This window comes from Somniosus microcephalus, chromosome 20, assembly GCF_052327205.1.
Source record: "Somniosus microcephalus isolate GS21.2 chromosome 20, FLI_Smic_1.0, whole genome shotgun sequence".
Classification (NCBI taxonomy): Eukaryota; Metazoa; Chordata; class Chondrichthyes; order Squaliformes; family Somniosidae; genus Somniosus; species Somniosus microcephalus.
In genome coordinates this window covers 46,831,990-46,856,783 of record NC_141006.1, presented here as the reverse complement: position 1 = coordinate 46,856,783, position 24,794 = coordinate 46,831,990, and the positions used below count along the sequence as shown (strand labels likewise).

Below are 24,794 nucleotides of genomic sequence, written 5' to 3'. Positions count from 1 at the left end.
TTGTATTTCCTCAGTCATGCCTTATCCAACCATTACAAAATTAGCTTTCTTGCACTTAATCAGAGTGAAAACTATTCCTGGATAATAATATTGCAGTTGTGTACGGATTATCACATTGTCTTATTTCTTCCTCTGAGTACAAAAATCGAAAGCTGTGAAAAGTTGTGGAATTTTCAGGCATTACATTTTATGTTATGTACAATTTCATAACAACAACAACTTGCATTTATATAGCGCCTTAACATAGTAAAGCATAGGGGTGGAGATGGGAGATGTTATAGAGGTGGAAGTAGGCAGTCTAGGTGATGGAGAGTATATAGGGTCGGAAGCTCAGCTCAGGGTCAAATAGGACACCAAAGTTGCAAACAGTCTGACTCAGCCTCAGACAGTGGCCAGGGAGAGTAATGGAGTCGCTGGCGAAGGGACGGAGTTTGTGATGGGGACCAATGACAATACCTTTGGTCTTCCCAATATATAATTGCAGGAAAGTTTTGCTGATCCATTCCCGGATGTTGGGCAAGCAGCGTGACAAATCAGAGACAATGGAGGGGTCGAGAGAGGAGGTGGTGAGATAGAGCTGGGTGTCGTCAGTGTATATGTGGAAACTGATGTTGTGTTTTCAGATCATGTTGCCAAGGAGCAGCATGTAGATGAGAAATAGGAGGGGGGGCCAAGGATAGATCCTTGGGGGACTCCAGAGCAATGTTCCCTCTAAGCTGCATGGCCACGCAGCTGTTTGCCGGTCTCACACAGCCCGGGACAGGCGTTTCCAGTGTTAAATTTCATGCACGCGCGAAACTGAATCTGCCACGCAGCCTCTTAAAGGGGCCGCGCAACCAAAAAACAATTGGGAGGAACATTGCTCCAGAGGTAACGGTGTGGGAGCAGAAGGAGAAGCAAGTGATTCTCTAGTTATGCTGAGTAGATAGGAATGAAACCGGGTGAGGGCAGTCCCACCCAGCTGGACAACGGAGGAGAGACGTTAGAGGAGGATGGTGTGGCCAACCATGTGAAATGCTGCAGACAGGTCGAGAAGGATGAGGCGGGATAGTGCACCACGGTCCTAGTCACACATGATGTCATGAAGCATAAACATTTTAGAAGAAATACTTGCAGCAAAGAGTTGATGCCCCCCAAACCATGGATAGACCTGCTACAGAATCTACATTCTCTCGCTGGCAAATTTGATTGGGCTTGCCACGATAATTAATTTCACTGTGCCATAGAATTGTAGGAGCTCTCAATGCAGTTCATAACAAACTGCTTAACATGTCTGATGGCACAACTGGATTGAATAGGGTGTTAAGTGGCTTCAAGCTATTGCTTCAGAGAGTTACTCCCCCCCCCCCATGTTTGATTTCCCTCCCCACTCACATCGACTAATCCAGAACCCCTAACTGTTATGCACTGATTGTGATATTCTAATCACTCATTATGGATACGCGCCCTACACAGAACACAACTCCTTTGAAAAATGAATCACTGCAACGGATGCATGGGCACGGAATTTGAGGTAGTAATAATAGCGAGGCTATCAGCACTCACGTTATTACTGTACAAAACTGACAGCAACTTCTGGTGGCCGCACGTGTGCAGTTAAATGCGGAAGTTGCTGACAGTGATCCCTACTCCTCCACAGGGTGTGCTGTTGCAGTCTTTGCAGATGGAATCATTTAGAAATCACTGATTTATTGTGAACTTCAACTATTTACACATTATTGTCGCGGTAAGGAGCAATGATACAGTTAAGCTTTGTTCAATCAGGAGTAACTGAGTTTTTAATGGCATACTAAGTCATAATTACTGCTGAACAATCTCTCTGGCCCTGAAAAAATAATTTTACTTGTGTGGAGTCTCATTCCCTTAAAAGAACATTTAAAAATTGCAAATTAAAAAAATATATATATATTTTTTGTTCTGAAATTTACATTCCTCACTTAACCCCATGTGTATGTCCCAATCTTTATTTTGCTTTCCGTACAATGATTTCAATATGATTTATATACCCTGCTTTTTACTTCCTGTCTGTGAGAATTCTTCAATCTGATTGGCTGATCAGCCTGCCTGCTGCCTCCCCTGTTGCTGGATGCCACAGATCCCCTGTACAAGGCGCCAAATTAAAACTGATGTCAGGAAAGAGGAAGTCTATGCTCTAGAGCTTGCTAAATCGTTGTGGGCAGCTTTTTTTGAGGTCAGTGGCGAGCACCATTCCTTTGCCGCTGACCGCAAAATCAGGGCCATCGTATCATGGGTGAAAGATGCCAACAGAGACTCTGGCTAAAGCCAGGTAAAAGGATTTGCACTGAGAGTAAGTGAACCACAGCTGGTTGGGAATGGAGTCAGTGAGCTCTGGTAGTCTGATATTGTGTTCAGTATTGCAATATAATATTGGATTTGCATACTCATTTACTTTTTAAAATTTGTTTATGGGATGTGGGTGTCGCTGGCAAGGCCAGCATTTATTGCCCATCCCTAATTGCCCTTGAGAAGGTGGTGATTAGCTGCCTTCTTGAACCGCTGCAGTCCCACAGTGCTGTTAGGTAGGGAGTTCCAGGATTTTGACCCAGCGACGATGAAGGATCGGCAGGGAGTGCAGCGAAGGTTCATCAGACTGATTCCTGGGATGGCAGAACAGTCGTATGAGGAGAGATTGGGTCGACTAGGCCTGTATTCACTAGAGTTTAGAAGAATGAGAGGGGATCTCATTGAAATGTATAAAATTCTGACAGGGCTAGACAGACTGGATGCAGGGAGGATGTTTCCCCTGGCTGGGGGGCTCTAGAACGAGGGGTCACAGTCTCAAGGTATGGGGTAGGATATTTAGGACTGAGATGCGGAGAAATTTCTTCACTCAGAGGGTGGTGAACCTGTGGAATTCTCTACCACAGAAGGCTGTGGAGGCCAAGTCACTGAATATATTTAAGAAGGAGATAGATAGATTTCTAGACCCAAAAGGCATCAAGGATTATGGGGAGAAAGCAGGAATATGGTATTGCGATAGAGGATCAGCCATGATCATATTGAATGGTGGAGTAGGCTCGAAGGGCTCAATGACCTACTCCTGCTCCTGTTTTTCTATGTTTCTATATACTTCTAAGTCAGGATGGTGTGTGACTTGGAGGGAAACTTGGAGGTAGTGGTGTTCCCATGCGCCTGCTGCCCTTGTCCTTCTAGGTGGAAGAGGTCGCAGGTTTGGGAGGTGCTGCCGAAGAAGCCTTGGCGAGTTGCTGCAGTGCATCTTGTAGATGGTACGCACTGCAGCCATGGTACGCTGGTGGTGGAGGGAGTGAATGTTTAAGGTAGTGGATGGGGTGCCAATCATGCGGGCTGCTTTGTCCTGGATGGTGTCGAGCTTCTTGAGTTGTTGGGGCTGCACTCATCCAGGCAAGTGGAGAGTATTCCATCACACTCCTTACTTGTGCCTTGTAGATGGTGGAAAGGCTTTGGGGAGTCAGGAGGTGAGTCACTCGCCGCAGAATACCCAGCCTCTGACCTGCTCTTGATGCCACAATATTTATGTGGCTGGTCCAGTTAAGTTTATGGTCAATGGTGACCCCTAGGATGTTGATGGTGGGGGATTTGGCGATGGTAATGCCATTAAATGTCAAGGGGAGGTGGTTAGACTCTCGCTTGTTTGAGATAGTCATTGCCTCGCACTTCCGTGGCGCAAATGTTACCTGCCACTTATCAGCCCAAGCCTGAACATCGTCCAGGTCTTGTTGCATGTGGGCATGGACTGCTTCATTATCTGATTTAACTTCCCTTTAGGCTACTTTATCTCAGTTGGCAGCACTCTCGCCACTGAGTCAGAAAATTGTGGGTTAAAACCCCATTGCGGACTTGAGCATATAATTTGAGCTGGCACTGCAGTGCAGTAGTGAGGGAGTGCTGTATGGTCAGAGTCCTGTCTTCCATTTTCAGATAGATTTAAAAGGTTCCGTGGCACTATTTGAAGAAAAGTAAGGAGTTCTGGTCAATATTGCGCTACTGCCGAAGACCAATTCTACCCCCTTATTTTGTTATAGAGTAAAAAACACAAAGCAGCAGGAGCAGTTGGAAAGATAGAAAGAAAGAAAGAAAGAAAGACTTGCATTTATATAGCCCCTTTCACAACCACCGGACGTCGCAAAGCGCTTTACAGCCAATGAAGTACATTTTGAAGTGTAGTCACTGTTGCAGGAAACCCAGCAGCCAATTTACACACAGCAAGCTCCCACAAACAGCAATGTGATAATGACCAGATCATCTGTTTTTGTTATGTTGATTGAGGGATAAATATTGGCCGGGACACCAGGGAGAACTCCCCTGCTCTTCTTCGAAATAGTGCTATGGGATCTTTTACATCCACCTTAGCGAGCAGACGGGATCTCGGTTTAACGTCTCATCCAAAAGACGGCACCTCCGACAGTGCAGCACTCCCTCAGCACTGCACTGGAGTGTCAGCCCAGATTTAGGAGAGCAAGGATAGATGCAGAGACTGTCCCAGGCAGTCAGAGAGGGAGCAGAGTATAAGCACAGGGAGAGAATACAGCTCATCCTTAATCTTGGACCTACAAGAAACACTGTGTGAAATGCACTGGTATGTGCAATAATAAAAGATAACAATAAAAGTAACTTGCCAAAGAATGTCACATTTCAGGATTTCTGATTATTTCTCCACTGAAGGAACTTGGTATAATTTATATTAAAATGATATTGTCAAATTTAACTCACAAAGATTTAAAATCTTTCTAACAGCTAAGGGCTGAAGAAAGATGTGAATTAAAGCCAGACAAACCATTTTGTTCAATGATGCTTCTTGAAAACCACTCCAGCTTGGGACAATGCAAGTTGGTTAGAACTTCCTGTAAACCATCCAGACTCAATATTATGTCAGGGTGGACCTATTCATTTGAGAACAGCAGGAGATAGTTTCGAAGTAACCTCACCCAGGAGGGCAGTAGTTGATTTAATTGGTAGTCCTACTGGCCAATGCAGCACACATAGTCTGCGGCCAATCTTTTGAGAAGATCTGTTGAGATGGGGGAACGGGGATAGAAATGCCATGCAGCCATTCAAAATAGTTTTATGTACAGAAGGAAATCAATCTAATTTTTACAACTCTTTCCCCAGATTTCTCATGTTTATCTTGGGAAAATTAACAATGTCTCAGCTGAATCAGCTTTTTTATCGAAAACCAGGAGAGACACAGTTCCACCCGGGACACTGATGGGACCCTCCCCATGTAAGTACACATATCTTATGAATACAAGGGAATAGCCTGCGCTTAGTTGGTTTGTGCATCAATATGACAAGACTGCATTGTTACTCACTGGAAAAATGAGCTGAGCCATTGAGGAAGTTGAAAATAATATTTAAGGCTTGATCCACAGCACATATCTGTGCACTGCGATCAAACTGCTTAGGTTTCATTTGCATATCATTTTTTTTAATGCTTTGGCTCCCTATCTTTTTCATCAGTTTTGCTGAAATGGAAGTGTGTGGCGGAGCCACCAAAGGACTCAGATCGTTTGTATATAAATCCTTTAACGACATGTTAGCTACAGCCTGAGTCTGTATCTTTATTTATGCTGTTTAACTGTACAGAGTGTGGTTACTTTAACAGCGCGGCTAAAACGTGATGACATCACGCCGTTCATCACGTGATTCCCCACTGGCGGGAGAACGTGATGATGTCATGACGTCAGCCACGGGACTGCAGGGGCAGTCCTCGTGGAGCCTCCAGAGAGAGCAGACCTACATTCGATGTTATCCTGCAGTTTCTTGTTAAAGCCTGTTTGTTTCATTAAAGTTCGTTTTGTTTGATCGCCTGAGTAGAACTCTGTCTTTTAGTTAGGAACCCACATTCCTACAAGTGCATCTTTTGTTACAAAATTGTCATTACTTCATCGTATCATTTATGTGTGAAAATAAGTCACCATTATTTTTATTACGCTGCTCCACATTATTGCTGGTTCAGTGAAAGGAACGGCAAAGGGTAGTGAAGTGAACGAGGCAACTTTCATTTCACCTCAAGGGCCTGAGTAAAAATCAAACCCTCAGTGACAAGATGCAAGCCTTTTTTCTCTCTCTTTCTCATTCTAATGATGCTTTGTGTGGTTTCAAACCAGTTCTTTGTAGGTAGAAGCCCCCAATACAACATTGCCTATAATTTGGGTCAATGCTGTACTAAATTGGCAATGTTATATCTGATGCTTTCATCTATGCCGCTGGGCTGTTCATACACAGATTATAGTGGTTAACCTGTCTTATTGCCAGGTTGATAAAACATCCCAGGAGAACAGTAGAAAGTTGCTAGTTTTCTTTCGTTTGTTCTTGGGATGTGGGCGACACTGGCAGGGCTGTATTTATTGCCTGTCTGTAGATGAAGCAATATGGTTGCTGAGCAGGGAAATCTACCTCTTGTCTCTTTATGTGCCTCAGGTAACAATGCAATGCATTCGGCAAAAAAGTTTTTCTAGTTTTGATAATAGCTCTATGTATATCAAGATTCTTTTGTTGCAGTTGTCCATGGTCAATAAATAGCGAAGAACGTTTGTTTTGCACACCTGTGAACGGTATCATCACCACGAATGTTCTGTGTCAGCTGTGAAATTCTTTTCCAGGTCATTACAGAATCAACCATTCTTTGACCAAAGAGTCACCAAAGACCATAGTCTCTTCTTTTAAATCCAAGACAATCCGCCTGAAGTATCCAGAGGACTCAACAAGCCCAGGACCAGCAACCTATGAACCATATAAACCAATGGCACAAGGGAGGATGCAATTCACACATTTGCATCCTTGGTATGTGTGACTGACTCCGTTTGAATGGTTGCTAGATAGGTGAATACAGCAAAACTTTCTTGTCTGAGGGTCTGATTGTGAGAAAAATTAGTGTGCAGATTCTGAGCTTTCAGAAAGTGCAAAGTTTGCATCCTCTGAATCTGTTAAATGGGGGTGGGGGAATTAACACTGTCTGTGCAGAGTAATTTTGCCTCCTAGTGTACATGAGTACCTAAAACAAAGGCACAGTGCAGTGTGTAAGAATCTAAAACAATGCAGTATGTGTAACATAGGAACAGCAGTAGGCCATTCAGCCCCTCAAGCCTATTCTGCCATTCAATTAGATCATGGTTGACCTGTACCTCAACTCCATTTACCTGCCTTTGCTCCATATCCCTTGATAACCATACCTAACAAAAATCTATCAATCTGCCTTGAAAATGTCAATTGACCTATGTTCCTGTGTAAATGGAGAGTGCAGTATGCGAGCTATCAAAACCAAAATATACAGTACAGTGTGTAAGCATCTGAAACAAATGCATTGTGCATTATATGAGCAATTAAAACAAAATGTACAGCGCAATATTTGAACCTCTAAAATAAAATGTGCAGTGCAGTGTGTGAGAATCTAAAACAAATGCAAATGCAGAATGTGAGTTTCCAAAAACAAATACACAGTGGAGTATGTGAACATCTAAAATATCCACAGTCCAATAAGTGCGCGTGTAAAATGAACTAACAGTTCAAGATTTGGCATTTATAAAACGTGCCCGTGCACTCTCTGCCGTCTTTCCCCAAACTTCCTTTTCATTGTTTTTAAAGCTCAGCCACCATGAGTCGCCTGCATTTTTTAAAAGTTAAACACAGCCATCTGCCCTCCTCTAAACTAACATCTGCAAGCAGGTGTCAGGTACTGGCCTCTTTTTTTAATAAAAGTCACTTATTTTGCAGCAGAATCGGTGGAAAAATCACAGGCAGCCGAGCGAGGTATCGATGGCAGGGTGTGAATCTGTGGAGGTTGAGATGCATTGACGGCAAGTCGGTCATCTATGATAGGCATTGACGGCAGAGAGAGAAGAGGACTGCGGGAGCCAGGAATTGATTAATGGGAAGTTGGGAGGCCGTGGAGACATCGATGGCAAGGGTGCCAGCAGCAATAATGAACCAATGAGCAATTTAAGTTAGGAGGCATCGTAAATTACGTAAATGGGAGCAGGAAGGTGCAACGGGACATAGACAGACTAAGTGAGTGGGCCAAACTACGGCAGCTGGTGTTCAATGGGGAAGTGTGAGGTCATTCACTTTTGGATCTGAGAAAGGCAAATCGGAATATTTTCTGAGAGAATAGGCGCTGTGGAAGCACAAAGGTATCTGGGTGTCCATAAAGGCATTTAGGCCTCGATCGCCTGCAGCAGTGAATGGGGCTGGCTGCCTTTGGGCCAGCTGGTGAGGAGGCCCACTTCTGTGATGAATTAAATTTTAAATTTTAAATCCCCTCCCACCTACCATCGCAACATGGTACGTGCTGGTGTTCCTAGTGTCCAGCCCAGCTATGGTGTTAATGACAGGAAATACATTGTCAGGCGTTTTTTCCCATCATTACTGTGTCATTTTTGAATATGCCCTACCATACTTGGGCAATATGTTCAACGGATTGCCGTCACTTCGGATAGAAAACCCTGGAAGTCGCAGTGACTGGCATGGGGCCAGCTGAATGGCTCTGCCCCCCCCTACCCCCCCCCCCCAGAGAATTTCTCATCCCCACCTGTCTCATTACCACCTGACATTGGTACCAGGAAGGAAAATCTAGGGCTTTATTTCACAGTGATGTCATTTTCTTTCATGAATTGGAAGCTTACAAGCACTGCGCGCAGAAATAAATTCCAATGGTTTTTGCACAATGAAAGAATCCCTGAAACTCCTTGTTGCCACGTTGGTGGGCCATCTTGTTTGTTCAATGGACGTGAAGGATCCCTGAAACCTTAGTCTTTAAACATCTTGCAGCAATTAATTCGCTGCATGTATACTGTATCACTTCAATGAACAATGGAAGTATTCACTCCAACAAAATGAACATGCTTCTATTGCACATGATAGAATTTATGTGTGTTTGCCTTTAGGGCATGTATTCATTGTTTACCCCCAATTTTCTTCTGTCGTTGGTAACTCCCAGGCTTAACATCAGGTGCTTGCAATGCCCCTTTTTGTGATAACAGCCAAATAGAGATTCCACATTTTGATTTACTTTCCCACAGCAGAGAGACATCAGGGTCCTGAAATTTCTCAGGACACAATCCTGACGGTTAGCCGGGATCACACTTATCGGTGCCCTGCCGTGCTAGGCCCATGTGTTGTTTGTGTGGCTAGTGGGAGGGCATCTAATTTACCTGGGACAGACAGGCATAAATGCCACTAAAGACACAACTCCAATGCTCGCCTGCCCCACATGGCCAGATAATCTGGTGCCTGCCCACCATGGAGGGGGGGGCGTTGCCTTCTGTGTCAGGGGGCCAATCACAAAATAGTTTGAAATAAAATATCCCTTTGGGATCCAGGTCACTTTCCTGGTCTGGATTCTACTGGTGGGGCCTACTTTCACCCATCTGAAGACCAGTACGCCTCAACTCACTTGATGTACCGCCATCCGGAGATATGCCAAATCCTGACTGACCCAGGGAAGGGGACCTCCTGGTATAGGGAATTTTCACCTCCCTGACAGCATTTGCCTTTTAACAGGCAGGCAGAGGTGCTGCCCCTTACAAGAAAAGTCAGAACTCCCGGAAACGATGGAGATACAGCGCAAGCAACCGGAGACTGGCAGAACAACCCTTTCACCTCTGCTTGACAATTCCCTACAGCAGCATGGCTGAGATCAGAAACTCAGGAGGAGTGAACCATTTTGATGACCAGCACTAACGGTCTAAATAACCTGCAGCAATATTATGCTGTGTTTTTACAAATTATAATTTGTTATCTGGAGAACGTGTCATGGCCAGGCATCAAATATAAATACCACAACTGAGGCTGAGTGGATAACTCACAAACATCATAAAATGAGTTGTATGATAGCAAAATACTGCAGATGCTGGAAATCGTTGTCTTGACAAAGGGTTTTGACCTGCAACGTTGACTCTATTTTCTCTCCACGGATGTTGCCTGGCCTGCTGAGTTTTTCCAGCATTTTCTGTTGTTATTTTAAAATGAGTTGTGTTCGGCTTCACAAGTGGAATGTAAGTCACTAGGTCTAATTTACTGTTTTTGTAACATAGATTTAGTATCATTTAACAAAATGTTTGTTACTTTTCATATTGTTCTGTTGCAATTTATCTTTTCTAGGAAGAAACATTACATATGTATTTCTGCTCCTCCCTTCCCAGTACGCAGAAACCCGACTCCTCCTGGCCCTGGGTATTATAATGTTGTTGATTTTCATGATCCACCCAAGCACTACATGTCCAATGCTGTGTTTGTGTCTAACACGAGCCGCTGGTCAGGAAATATCCAGAATAAAGATGATCCAGGGCCAGGTAGGAGACTATGGCGGTTAGAGATAAGGAACAGAAATAGCATGGATACTGCAATTTAAAAAAATAGATGGCTGGCACTGTGTTTGAATGCACACCAAGAGGATGCAGAAGATGTCAGAAACCGCTGTTAAACCGCCAATGACTTACAAACACAGAGGCGGGGAATCTGCAGCCTGTCTAGCGCATTCCTGCCATAACTCAGAAGTACACCAGGTGGGCCAGAAATGAGGCTGGGTCCCAGCCTTACATTGGGACCTACTGTGGGCTCTGTAAGGGATGAAACTTTCACCTGCTCCTGACATGAGGAGATGGGGACAGAGACTCCCAAAACAGGCAGTTAATACCCCCATCCCAGTGCTGCTAAGTGCCAGATACTTACCTCTAACTCCTACATGTTGTATGCCATCTTGTTGTGCATTTTCAGCTTTAAAATTGGCAGGTGATAAAAATTAAATGCATTTAAGCAAAGGAATGTATGCAAAATAAATGCAACTCATTTACAGTTTTTACAGAATATTGGATAGATTTGTGGAAAGTGGTCCCCAAAGCACAGGTAAAAGTTTTAAAATATCACATAACAAAAACAGATCTGACCTATTCAATCACCATAAATTAGTGGCCTTGATATTCTGCTCTACATGGTGTAAGCAGATCACCATGAACAACGCCACAGATCTGCTAGTTATACAATAAAAGCTTAGCGTGTAGCATGCATCACCTGTAAGTGTTATAAACCAGCATGTCCCCTGACTCACTGTAAACAGCACCATGGGAGATTTGTTAAAATATATATACTATGGAGCTCATAGGCATTGTGGCTGCAGATTTCCTCCGGAGTTCTGCTGGACTTCTGCTGTAACTCCAGGCGTCTGTTTACACTGATTCCTCACTGATTCTAGGATTATTGGTCAGCTCTCTAAGAGGCAGAACCTGTGCCCACCCCTTACAAGGCCAGTGGCGTAAGGGGCCGTCCTGGGGGGTTAGATCCTTCCTACCCCGGGCTCAGTCGGAACCCAGCTAAGGTCTGCAGGCCAGTACACTGAGTGGGATGAGGCAAACCAGCCTCCGTATGGGTGCAAGTGGGCCCCACTGGAGGGGGAGGGGAAGAGACAGGCGAGGGGAGCCACCTGGACCATCAAAGAACAAAGATTTTTATTTTTACACAGGGGTCCAAAGCGGAGTTGGTTGTGTCTTGGATGGGCAGAGGCAACACCCACCCCTCTTGCCCCAGTGTAGGGTAAATGGGGTTTCTTTTGTGCCAAACAGTGTAGACAAACACTGGGAATGTGCTCCTGGTGGGGTGGGTGCTGTCCGGCCCCAAGCAAATTAGGTGCTGTCCTGTTGACCCTGCAAACTCCAGTTGATTGGTCCAAAATGACAGTCAATATATGTTAAACACCAGTAAAGCACAAATTGTACATCATGCCGATTGTGCTGACTGAGGTTTTGGCAAATTTTGTTTATAGATCCTCGGGACGTCAAATGCAAGTGCAGCCCACGATTACCAAGCAGTTTGGTTTGCTTCTTTGCAAAGTCACAAATGAACTGTGTGCAGTAAACCTGTGACTCGCAAGGAAACGTTAACCCAAGAACAATTTTGCTGGATTCATTCCCTATTACTCTCCCCCACACCAGTCACAAAGATACATATTTTGCAAGTTGTCAGCCGTAGAAAATGTGTTTGAAGGTTGTGTTGGACACTCACAGAGGGATCTCCCTGTGGGACAAGCAGGGGTATCTCACAAAAGATTGCAACTGTTGTTGGTGAAATGTCACAAGCACAAGGACTGCAAGAGTTTTTAGTACTAGGAAGATATCTCACTGTTCCACTTTAACTGGAAACTACCTAAAACCTGTATGACATCTCAACCCAGCCATTTCAAAATACAATGCAACTGTAAAACTTTGCATGGTCAATTTGCAAACAAAATACAATAAGTAAATAGTTGCATCCCTGTTGGTCTTGCTAGGTGTATGCCATGGTATTTCTTTTACACGTTGCCAGGTTTTAAGTAAATATGGGTTTCTAGATCTGTGTTGAAGGAAGCATTTTGTTCTATTTTAAAATCTCCTGCAATTTATTTTGCAGTTTTGCAAATTTTAAGTTTTCTGCCTTGTTGAGGGTAATTTTCACTTTTGGCAGGTGGTGGGACGGGACTGGTGGTGGTGGATCAGCAGCTTGTTATATACCCAACCCAATTTTCCTTTCTATTGACTATAATGGAAAAGTAAATCGGGCAGGGTGTACAATCCCACTGAAGGTGAAAATTACTCCCATTGGTTGGGAGTAACTTTTTTGGGGGGGTCAATTTTGTGCCCATCAAGGTGAAGGATACTGGCACTGGGAAAGGAAACCCTTTTATACTTCAGATCCTCAAATGTCAGCATCAAGTTTTCCCAGGGTCAGGTGTAGTAAAGGTTTGATGCTTCACTCTACTCTAGCAATGTGACTGTGCCCCAAACTGAGAATATCACCCTTTGCTGCACCAGTGTCATATTTTCTATTTCCAATACCATGACTGATATTTCTGACACAGATTATCGATGTCAGTGCTAAAAAAACATAGTTTTTGTTGGGAATCATGTGCAGTACAAAGAGACTCTTCACTGGGTATAAGCAATCCATTTCTCTCGGCCTGCGCATGTGAAGAATTTTGAGAGCAGCGGATCTGATTTATACTTCCTGCTTGAGCATATTATAACCACTTCCGTTTGTTCCCCTCCACTTCTACTTCATTCCCTCCAAATCCTCCTCTCTCTCATTGTCTCCTTTCCACCCTCCTCCCTGTATTTCTTCCTTTATTTCTCTCTCCCGCCTTTCCATCTGCCATGTTTCCTTCAACCTTTCTCCCCCTCTCTTTTCCCCTCCCTGCTGGTCCTTGGTAAACATCTCTGTAACTCAATAGAGCCATTTTTTTCAGCACTGCACCCTGTGGGGAAATGGTTCCACAACAGCGAGATTCCTGGAACAAGATAGATTTTGTAATCTCCAGGTGTGGGACAGGCCCAGGGTATCAGAAAATTGGGCAAGCAGGCCTTAGGCATGATATGTGCCCAATGCTTTCTGCCCACAATCTTTTGGCCAGCTGCAGTTCATGTGCTAGAGTGCTTGCTTACATTTCATGCCATTGCCTCATTAAGGCCCCCAAATAAATGCAAAAATATTTAGATGAATATCTGATGCATTTCTCCAGCTTTTGTCCTAAGATTGCATTTTTACCCTCAGAACCTTTTTTGAATGTTCACACCATGTACAATATAAAGGAGCCCAGCTTTACACAATTTTTGTCGTAGCTCTATTTACAGCACACATTTTAGCACAAATGTTTTTTTCAATAGTTCTGATTTTTTTTTGCTTATAATATGTATTTGGGAGATCATTTTGGGGCGATATCTTATTTATTCACTTCAGTACATTTGTTTTTAAATGCCCTGAAAAAAAGTCTATTATTGTCCACTAAGTTGCCGGAATGTGGACTGGAAGCTTTTACAGGACTTGAGCAGAACAGGAACTAATGAAACAAAGAGCACATGAAAAGGAATTCTTTCAGTACCAACTTTAGTGAGAGCTCAGAGAGCCACAAGGCATCAAGGGGCAAGCAGCAGAATTCGGTGGTGGGTGCAAATAAAGGTAACTGAGTGGGGTTTGGCATGTATATGCCCCAAGTACAACGTTTCATGGTTAAAGTAGAACTAGATGAATAACAGGGAATTAAGGGGTTGTGATTTCTGAGCCCTTCTCCAGTTTGGGTCAGTTCCCTGTATTATGCACAATTTTGTCATGTAAGCAGAGAAGCATTCTTTAGGTGTTGTTAGTTGATGAGGCATATACATGGTGTCAGATATGTGTCCAACTTTCAGCTCATCCTGTCTGTAAGTGACCATGCAGCGGAATTGTGCTATAATGATTTGATGAGTAAAGCCCTTAGAATGTGTCATTGTTTCAAGCCTTTCAATTGCAAGTTGCAGCTTATATATGTACCCTGCTGAAATATGGGCATGGAAGAGCTGTACGGTCGTGTGAGGGATTGATATGGGTGAGCAGGATTTGTAGAACAGGTTGATATGCAGTACTTTGTGGCATGCATTCTTGGTTCATGGCATTGTTGGGCAGTCTTACCTTACCAGGTTACTAAAAGCACGCTGTATTCCCTCACACCTTTCCCTCATGTAGCAGTACGTCCACCTTGCCATCCATCAGAAAGGGGGTTGGGTGCTGTAACACTCCACCACTTGCACAACAGCTGCTTTTCATGCCTCCATGTTTGGTTTTCCTTTTTTTATCTGCCAGTCCTTTCCCACCATACAGTCCTTGGGGAATGAATGGCTGTCAAATATTCAGAAACTATTTTCAGCAAAAGACTGAAAGAAGTTTTGCCCCACTATACAGCCACCTACTTTATCATACAAATCCCTTTAACTTTTTTCTAGCAGCTCTTAAGGGATAATCGGTGATGGGATATTCTGCTTATGCATCAAATGTTCTCCTTTCCAATGTGTGGAGGGAGCACATTCTAAATATGGAAATGAGCTGACCTTGCAAACTCACACAATGTCAACTCTCTATGGATATACAATGAATTGCAGTGCTGATGGCACTGAGGCAGCACTACATAATTAGCTCTAATGTCTCTGCGGCACAGAGAAAAAGGACAACAAAGGAGGAAAGTGCTGGAGAGACAGAGAGAGAGAAGAGACCCAAAGGGAAAGAACAATTTATCCAGTGCAGAGTGAGCAGCTTGGCACCAATGCCAGAAATGTTTGAATTTTCAGGTTTTTAATGGGCCACAAGCTTTATGATGGGTCAGTTCAATTAATGCCTCTGGCAGCAACTTCCCTGGACCCTGTGATGTTGTTAAACATGAACTACTAGTCTCATCCCTCCAGCTCAAACCACATTCTCTATGACATAGCTAGAGCACTGTGTGATACAAATTGCTTTCATTTCACAGAATTGCACATGCTGAAATCTAACTCTTCCAGATAAGCTTTGGCACTTAAATGTTTTGATAAATTGGCTTTATATAAAGGAAAACATATTCTGGGCCCAAAATAACTTTCCGAGGCCAAAGCATCCCTGGGGCAAATCTCTGGTCAAGGGACTGAGAAATGGAGCAGACCTACCTAGCATCTGGATTCCGCTCCATCTTTTAACTCCAGTCATTGTCCGGTGCGAGTAGCCCTGGGCAAATCCCCCCACCCCCCCCCGAACAACAGTGTGGGAAGAAAGGCACAGGCGTTGCACCCACTGGAGGGAAAGTGTTTGGTGAATTGCAGCAGTATTTGTCTTATCACAGAAACCTTTGAAATTTCAGGTTTTTAATGGGCCATAAGATTTATGATGGGTCAGTATCACAGGGTATTACTAAAGTACAAATCGCAATGGCTTTCATATCACCACACTATGCCACTAATCCAACCAACTGTTCAGACTAAATCTGCCCAGAGTGATTGATTATGTCCCGATTTCGGGCACAGAAGCAACAATGTGCCGGCAGCACACACCCCATCCCAGAGTCCAGAGGCTCACCTGAAATTGAGCCACAGGCACTAACCTGGCCTCCAGAGGCAGTTTAACCATTGTAAGGGTTTCAATTTTGGACCACCTACCTTGCCGGCAGTGGCCCTGAGGTATGTCCTGGGAGGAGAGTGAAAGGACAATGGGAGGAGGGCCGATCACAGGCCAGCAGGAGTTGTCAGGAGTGCTGTAGATCCAAGAGGAGCATAACCCCAACCAACTTAGTGCAGGGGGTCCGGAAATAGGCATTCGGCCCCTCGTTTGCATATGCAAAGGTCATAATGCCTGCTTCAGGTTGGTGCCATGGGCACCTGGGCAGCCACCTATGCCAATATTGCAGCACCCATACCCTTGGCGCTAATCGGGCGCAGGATATTGCTCCCCAAAATTGGCCCTCGTTGTAAAACAGGCACAATGAGGTCCAACTTCTACCCCATTTTGTCCGTATTTTAAAACTGCATTTCTAGATTATATAAATCATATAAATATATATTTTATAATGTCTTATTTATCTCTAAAATGCGAAACAAGCTAATTATGGGTGAAGTATTGGCTTCTTCATCCTCATGGTGGTGGACTCCCTTCCAGTTCAGATTTCTGTTCAACAGATGTTGTCAAATATGTGTCACAAAACTACTCTCACCCTGACACAACACGTTGAAACTAGCCTGATTGTGGACACTTCACATTCCTTATTAAAATAGTTTAATGAATAAAACTTTCATGGTTTTGATCATGGGTGATGAGGAGGCTGGCTCCAAAGTTTGGTCATGGCGAGAGTGAGGGTAAGCTACAAAGTCAGGCCTTTTGGAAACCGGGAGGCTATAGAGTAGCGTTAAGTTGAGTTGGGTTGGGTTGAGGAGAATGGCTGCATATTTGGATCATGAACACCACATCTGACAGCCAATACAAGATCAGGCAAGTGCAAACTGTAGCTGTGAGTTAGATAGTCAGTGTGCTCAGCATCAGTAAAACTACTTCAGCAGAGTCCAAGAGTCAGATCATCATGGCTGCTTTCTTTCTAACTGCTCCGCGGTCTAATTGCCTGCTAAACCGATGATAGCTTTTACCACATGGTTAGCTGGCCCCATCAGAAAGCAAATGGGAATTTCATGCTGATTTATTCATACAGACACAAATTCTCAATTTACATAACTAAATTACTCATACATCCAGCTAAAGGAATAGTATGATTTGAAGAACCTAGGATTTTTACTACTTTTATTTTTGCTGTTTACATGATGGTTATTGACCGTGTTCTGTCTCATTCTCCAGGGCCACTGGGTGCCAGTTCTTGTCCATCCAAGGAGAGGAGATTGAAAAGTGGAGAAATGAGCTCTGACACTTTTTTTCCCCTCCGTTTCCCTAAAGCAATCCAAGATTGGCAAATCTGAAATCCTTGCAAAATCTAAGTAGAAAAGTCAGTCTGGACTGGGATTCAAGCTCAGTTCTCTTAGACGGAACTCCAGTGCCCTGTAGTTGTAGCTATCAGAGCAGCAGTATTGTCTTACGTATTATTATATAGGATGTCTGCCATGCTAGAGATAATTATCAACAAATCTTTACCCAAATACTAATTAAAGCATCTCCCAACATGCTTTCATGCGATGATGTTTATCTGTTCTGCATCCCACAGCCTCCTATGTGCCAAACAAAAAAGGAAAACGGTCGTTCCTGCACAACGTTGATCAAAAGTGGGTGCCACTATAGACACTGATGGAAAAACAAGCAAGGAGCCCATACAAGGGCAGATGGGACTTCCAGTGATTACACTTCAAATCAATATATATTGCACACATGAAGATGTGAGCTGTGCTTTGGGTGGTAATGAACAGGATAGCACAGATTCATCATAGATTTTGTCATAATTGTATTGTAGAAATAAGTGATCATAATCCAATTTGAGTTTATTATTGACCTTGAATTGGAGGCGGCTTCACTTGCATGTATCATGTGATGAACTTGTTTCTGAATGAAGTGTAAAAGCTTCTCCTCCAAAAAAAAGAATGACTTACTGTTTTCTGTAGGAATCACTTGTTCTATCAAACCTAACAATGAGTCCATTTTCATTTAAACTATTACTTCTATCATTCATACATGCATTGAAAGCTTAAAGGTGTGATCTGGTTTAAATATCAATTTTAATATATTTATTTACCTTCATTTCAACCAAACATTTTAAGAAGCACTTATTTTCCAAGGTAAAACCACATTAATACGAGAACGGCAGCATAGTGGTAATGTCACTGGACTAGTAATCCAGAGACCTGGACTAATGATCCAGAGACGTGCGTTCAAATCCCACCACGGCAGCTGGGGAATTTAAATTAACTTAATTAAATAAATCTGGAAAAAAAAGCTAGTATTAGTGATGGTGACCATGAAACTATCGGATTGTTGTAAAAACCCATTTGGTTCACTAATGTCCTTTAGGGAAGGAAATCTGCCGTCCTTACCTGGTCTGGCCTATGTGTGACTCCAGACCTACAGCAACGAGGTTGACTCTTAACTGCCCTCTGAAATGGCCTAGCAAGCCACTCAGTTGTAACAAACCGCATGATAACACAATAATAAGAATAAAACCAGACAGACCACCTGGCATCAACCTTGGCACCAGCTTGGGACACGACAACGGCACACCCAGCCCAGTCGATCCTGCAAAGTCCTCCTCACCAACATCTGGGGACTTGTGCCAAAATTGGGAGAGCTGTCCCACAGACTAGTCAAGATAGTCATACTCACAGAATCATTCTTTTCAGCCAATGTCCCAGACTCCTCCATCACCACTCTTGGGTATGTCCTGTCCCATTGGCAGCACAGACCCACCAGAGGTGGCAGCACAGTGGTATACAGTCAGGAGGGAATAGCCCTGGGAGTCCTCAACATTGACTCCAGACCCCATGAAGTCTCATGGCTTCAGGTCAAGTGTGGGCAAGGAAACCTCCTGCTGATTACCACCTACTGCCCTCCCTCAGCTAATGAATCAGTACTCCTCCATATTGAACACCACTTGGAAGAAGCACTGCGGGTAGCAAGGGCACAGAATGTACTCTGGGTGGGGACTTCAATGTCCATCACCAAGAGTGGCTCGGTAGCACCACTACTGACCGAGCTGGCTGAGTCCTGAAGGACATAGCTGCCAGACTAGGACTGCGGCAGGTGGTGAGAGAACCAACATGAGGGAAAAATCTACTTGACCTCGTCCTCACCAATCTACCTGTCGCAGATGCATCTGTCCATGGGTAGCAGTGACCACCACACAATCCTTGTGCAGACGAAGTCCCGTCTTCACATTGAGGCCACCCTCCATCGTGTTGTGCGGCATTACCACCGTGCTAAATGAAATAGATTCAGAACAGATCTAGCAGCTCAAAACTGGGCATCCATGAGGCGCTGTAGGCCATCAGCAGCAGCAGAATTGTATTCCACCACAATCTGCAACCTCATGATCCGGCATATCCCTCACTCTGCCATTACCATTGTTAGATCCGTGTGTTAATGGAGACACGGAATGCAGGAGTTGATTTAACAAGTGTTTACTGAACAAAGTCTGGAGGTGAACTAACTACACAAGACGCTATACAGGCTTATACACCCGAGTAGTCACCACTGGCATTACAGTATACAGGGGCTTCAAAAACACAGTTCCTCTTAAAGGTACATACACTACAATTCCTCCCCTTTTAGATAAATAGTACATAACATTTTAAGTAATCATTAAATAACATTTTTACAAGAACAATAATATACACATTTGCTGAAGGTAATCAATTACAAATTCAATCTCTCTGGAGGCTTCCTGACTCGGTCCGGATAACGCCTCGGTGGTGTAGTAGGTTCTTTTGGCAAGGTCGATTCGGCTTCAATGCCAGTGTCGGGTTCATCTGGTTCCAGTATCACCGGATCGGAGGTAGATACTATGGGTATCTCTGCTTCATCACTAGGCATATAGAGTTGTGGTGTAGGTTGTCCTTTTTCGAATGACTCTATGATCTGGTCAGCATGGCGCCTTATTATGCTTTCTCCCATGTCCACGGTATACATCAGCGGTCCTAGTCGTGTGCAAATAGTTCCAGGCTGCCATTTCTCGGTACGGTAGTCCTGGGCCAAAACTGGTTGACCTATCTGGAAGGTTCTAGTTGGCCTTTCATTCATGCTTTGAAATTGCTGGTTCTCTACGTCCCTTCTGACGTTTGGCTTGACCAAATCCAGCCGGCATCTTAGGCTTCTATTGAAAAACATCATGGCGGGGGTTTGGTTTGTAACCACATGTGTTGCATTCCTGTATGCAAACAAGAAGTTATCTACCTTATGTTGTAGATTTATGTCTTCATTACCCATGGCCTTTATGGCCTTCTTGAAGGTCTGGACAAACTTTTCAGCCAATCCATTGGTGGCGGGATGGTATGGGGCGGATGTGTAGTGCTTAACCCCATTGTTTTTTAAGAACTTCCTGAATTCTTCGGATACAAATTGCGGTCCATTATCAGAACAGATCTGTTCAGGCAGCCCATTCCTGGCGAATATGGTCCTTAATACTGTGATGGTTTTTTCCGTGGCGGTGGAGGACATCTTTATTACCTCCGGCCACTTGGAGTGTGCATCCACCGCGATTAAGAACATTGAGTCCATAAATGGACCAGCAAAGTCGATATGTACCCTTTGCCATGGAGATGAGGGCCACTCCCATGGATGTAGAGGGGCTTGTGATGGGGCGTTTTGGACCTTCTGGCATCCTAGACAGCTCTTGGTCATTTCTTCGATGTCTCCATCGATACCTGGCCACCACACAAACGCTCTGGCTAAGTTCTTCATTTTCACTCCACCCAGATGCCCCTCGTGAAGCCCTATTAGCACTCTATCCTTGAGTTTGGGTGGAATCACCACTCTGGATCCACACATCAAGGTTCCTCGGCACACTGACAGCTGTTCTCTTCTTTGCGAGTATGCTGGCAACAGTGGTTCGCCATGTGCTGGCCATCCCTTCACCGTTAAATCGTAGACTCGTGAGAGAGTCGGGTCATTTCGCGTTTCCCTTTCAATGGTAGAATTTGTCACCGGTAGACATTCCACTATGGTCGAGTGGAACATCTCCACTGGGTCCACTGTAGGCGCTTCTTCCACCGTTGGCAACAGTAGGCGCGATAACCCGTCAGCATTCCCATGCTGTTTTGTTCCTTTGTATTCTATGTCATATTGGTGTGCCCCTAGGAAAAGGGACCACCTCTGTAGCCTTTGCGCTATCATAATGGGAACGCCCTTTTTAGGGTTGAATATGGAGACGAGGGGTTGATGGTCAGTCAACAAGGTAAATTTTTGTCCGTGTAGGTAATGGTTGAATTTCTTCACCCCCCACACCAGGCTGAGTGCCTCCCTGTCGATCTGGGCATAGTTACGCTCAGCTGAGTTCAATGAGCGTGACGCAAAAGCTATCGGCCGCTCCGAGCCATCAGGGAATCTATGCAATAATACCGCTCCCACACCGTAAGGGGATGCATCGCACGCCAGTCTGATTGGCAGTGATGGGTTGTAATGAGCCAACACTTCCCTGGACGTGATCAAGCCTTTGCATTTATGGAAGGCACGTTTACAGTCTTCGCTCCATTTCCAAACTACTCCCGTTTGTAGCAGTGCGTTAAGAGGGTGCAGAACCGTCGACAAGTTCGGTAAAAATTTATGATAGTAATTTACTAATCCCAGGAACGACCTTAATTGTGAGACATTTTCAGGCGCTGGGGCCTTTACGACCGCTTCAATTTTTTCAGGTGACTTATGCAACCCTTCTTCGTTAATAACATGGCCACAATATGATATTTGTTTCTGGAAAAATTCGCACTTGGGGCGATTTGCTCGTAGGCCCCGTTCTCTCAGCCTTGTGAGCACCTGCTCCAAGTTGGCAAGGTGCTCGTTGTTGTTTTCTCCTGTTACAAGGATGTCGTCTAGGTAGCATTGAGTCCCCAGAATCCCTTGCAGGACTTGCTCCATAGCTCTTTGCCAGATAGCCGGAGCTGATGCCACTCCGAAAACCAGTCGATTGTACTGGTACAGGCCTTTGTGTGTGTTTATCATGAGATACTTTTTAGAGGCCTCCTCAACCTCCATCTGTAGATATGCCTGTGCTAAGTCAATTTTGGTGAAACGTTTCCCTCCGGATAGTGAGGCGAAAATATCTTCTATCCTCGGAAGAGGATACTGTACCGTGTGAAGAACCGGGTTTACAGTCACCTTGAAGTCCCCACAGATGCGAATTTTTCTCTGTTCTTCAGCTTTATCATTATTCAACGTTTTCTTCATGACCGGGACGATGGGTGTTGCCCATTCGCTCCAATCTACCTTGGATAACATGCCTGCTTTTTCCAAATTCTCCAGCTCTGCCTCGACGGCTGGACGAATTGCGTATGGCACCGGCCTTGCCTTAAAAAACTTGGGAATTGCCGCATCTTCCACTTTTATTGAGGCGGTGGCGCCTTTCAGGGTTCCTAGTTCCTGTTGAAACACTTCTTTGGCGTTAGCCAAGATGTCTTTTAATCGTCCAGGTATGACGTCATCATCGTTTCTTTTCTTACTGGTCACCGTCAGTGCCTGAATGGAGTGCCAGTCTAAACGTATCCTTCTGATCCATTCACGTCCCAACAACGGTGGACCACCATCTTGTAGAACGTATAAATACAACTTCTGTATTTCCTTGCCGTTGTATACAACAGGCACCCATATTTTCCCTCTGGGGTATACTTTCTGCCCCGTATATGTCTTCAAGATAATGGATGTGTCTTTCAAAGGTATATGCGGAAATAGCCGCTCGTAATCCCGTCGACTCATGACGGTCAGAGCTGATCCTGTATCTAGCTCCATTTTGACTGGGGACCCCGCTATCGTGAGGGTAACCCAAATGGTCTGGTAATCTTCTTTGGCAATTACATTATGTAATTTGAGACAGCTTAGTCTCTTGTTTCCGGAGTCGCTATCGCTCTTCTGGTCTTCGGAGCTACTGTCCGTCATCATTTGTACCTTTCTGTACTTTTCCTTATTGACCTTTTTACTGTCAGCGGATTTCTTTCCAGATCTGCATACACTTGCAATGTGTCCCATCTTTCTGCATTGCCTGCATGCTTTGTCCTTGAACCAGCAGTCCTTCTGGTCATGGGTGGATCTGCCGCAGCGATAACATCTCTCGAAACCCCGTGTCATTTCATGGGTGCCGAAGTCTTGTGGCTTTTGCTGTATCTCTGCAGCTCCTCTTGCTGCTGCTTCGTATGATACAGCCACACTGAAAGCCTTGTCCAGTGTCAAATCTTTCTCAGAAAGTAGTCTTTTCTGTGTTCCTTCGCTTAGGAGACCGCAGACGAATTTGTCTCGTAGAGAATCTGCCAGTCCTGCCCCGAATTGGCAGTGCTTTGACAGCTTTCGTAATTCGGTGAGGTAATCAGCGTTACTTTCATTCTTGTGCTGATTCCTCCTGAAGAATTTGAATCGTTCCACTATCAGCAGCGGTGTTGGGTTTAAGTGCTCCTGTAAGGTATCAACAATCTCCTTAAAATTCTTGTCCATCGGTTTGGCTGGGGTGATCAAGTTTCGTAACAGCCCGTATGTCCTTGCGCCCATCAGATTTAGAAGTACCGATGCCTTTTTATCATCCGCTACTTCATTCGCCTTGCAATATACCTCCACTCTTTCCACATATGTGGTCCAATCTTCTATATCACAATCGAAAGCAGTAATATTGCCAGTCTTCAGCATCTTGAAAATCTAAAATGGCGCTTCCCGCGCTTTTCCTCCGTCCCCGATGGAGTTAAGATGGCGCCTCCCACGCTTTCCCACCACTGCCGCTGCTGCCAACGCTGTTCTCCACGGTTCCCGTTGCAACCTGCAGCTTTTCGCGGTATTTCTATTTTTTATTTTTTTTATTTTTTTATATATCGCTTCAATAGTTTCTCCGTTACTTGGAGAACCGTTCCCGTCGTGGAGTGGGCCCTCTGGGACTTTCCCCTCCCTCTGCTCGGTCTGAACGCCGACCTGCTTTGCAGCACCGGCCGTGCCCTGAGTGCTCCACCCTCTCTCTCTCCTTGCTTCTGCTTCCCGACTCGCTGCCTGGCCCCGTTGCAGAGCCACCCGATCGAGCTCTAGCCCGCCGCAGCACAGGAAGGATCAGTGCACTACCTGCCACCAGTCCGTTTAGCTGGTGAAACCACAGCTTCCCTGTCTTTTTTCTTGCCTCTGGCCTCGACCTTCGTCTGAGGAATCGATCTCCTTGAGGTGCTGCCGAATTGCAGGTAAGTTCGTTTCTAACTCGTCGCCACTGTTAGATCCGTGTGTTAATGGAGACACGGAATGCAGGAGTTGATTTAACAAGTGTTTACTGAACAAAGTCTGGAGGTGAACTAACTACACAAGACGCTATATAGGCTTATATACCCGAGTGGTCACCACTGGTATTACAGTATACAGGGGCTTCAAAAACACAGTTCCTCTTAAAGGTACATACACTACAACCATCAAGCCAGGGGACCACCTCTGGTTCAATGAGGAGTGCAGAAGAACATGCCAGGAGCAGCACCAGGTGTACCTAAAAAAGAGGTGCCAACCTGGAGAAGCTGCAACACAGGACTACGTGCTAAACAGTGGAAGTAGCACGCGAGAGACAGGTTAAGCGATCCCACAATCAACAGATCAGATCAAAGCTCTGCAGTCCTGCCACATCCAGTCGTGAATAGTGGTGGACCATTAATCAACTAACGGGAGGAGGAGGAGGCTCCAAGAATATCCCCATCCTCAATGATGGTGGAGCCCAGCACGCAAGTGCAAAAGGCAAGACTGAAGTGTTTGCAACTATCTTCAGGCAGAAGTGTCAAGTGGATGATTCATATCGACCTCCTCCTGAGGTCTCCACCATCACAGAAGCCAATTCGATTCACTCCACATGATATCAAGAAGTGGCTGAGTGCACTGGATACAGCAAAGGCTGTGGGCCCCAACAACATCTCGGC

General features: G+C 44.7%; 1 protein-coding gene across 3 annotated transcripts in view; it reads left to right on the top strand.

Annotated features, from left to right (window-relative positions):
- The window catches only part of stpg1 (sperm-tail PG-rich repeat containing 1), a 77,111-nt gene extending 59,186 nt beyond the window's left edge, over window positions 1-17,925 (top strand). For all 3 annotated transcript variants that reach the window (XM_085962600.1, XM_085962601.1, XM_085962602.1), the window contains 4 exons: window positions 5,113-5,224; window positions 6,606-6,786; window positions 10,102-10,292; window positions 17,447-17,925. In XM_085962600.1, coding sequence (XP_085818726.1) covers window positions 5,113-5,224; window positions 6,606-6,786; window positions 10,102-10,292; window positions 17,447-17,520 — 558 coding nt within the window. In that variant the 3' untranslated portion in view covers window positions 17,521-17,925. The remainder of the gene's footprint in view (window positions 1-5,112; window positions 5,225-6,605; window positions 6,787-10,101; window positions 10,293-17,446) is intronic.
- Window positions 17,926-24,794: the final 6,869 nt, after the last annotated feature.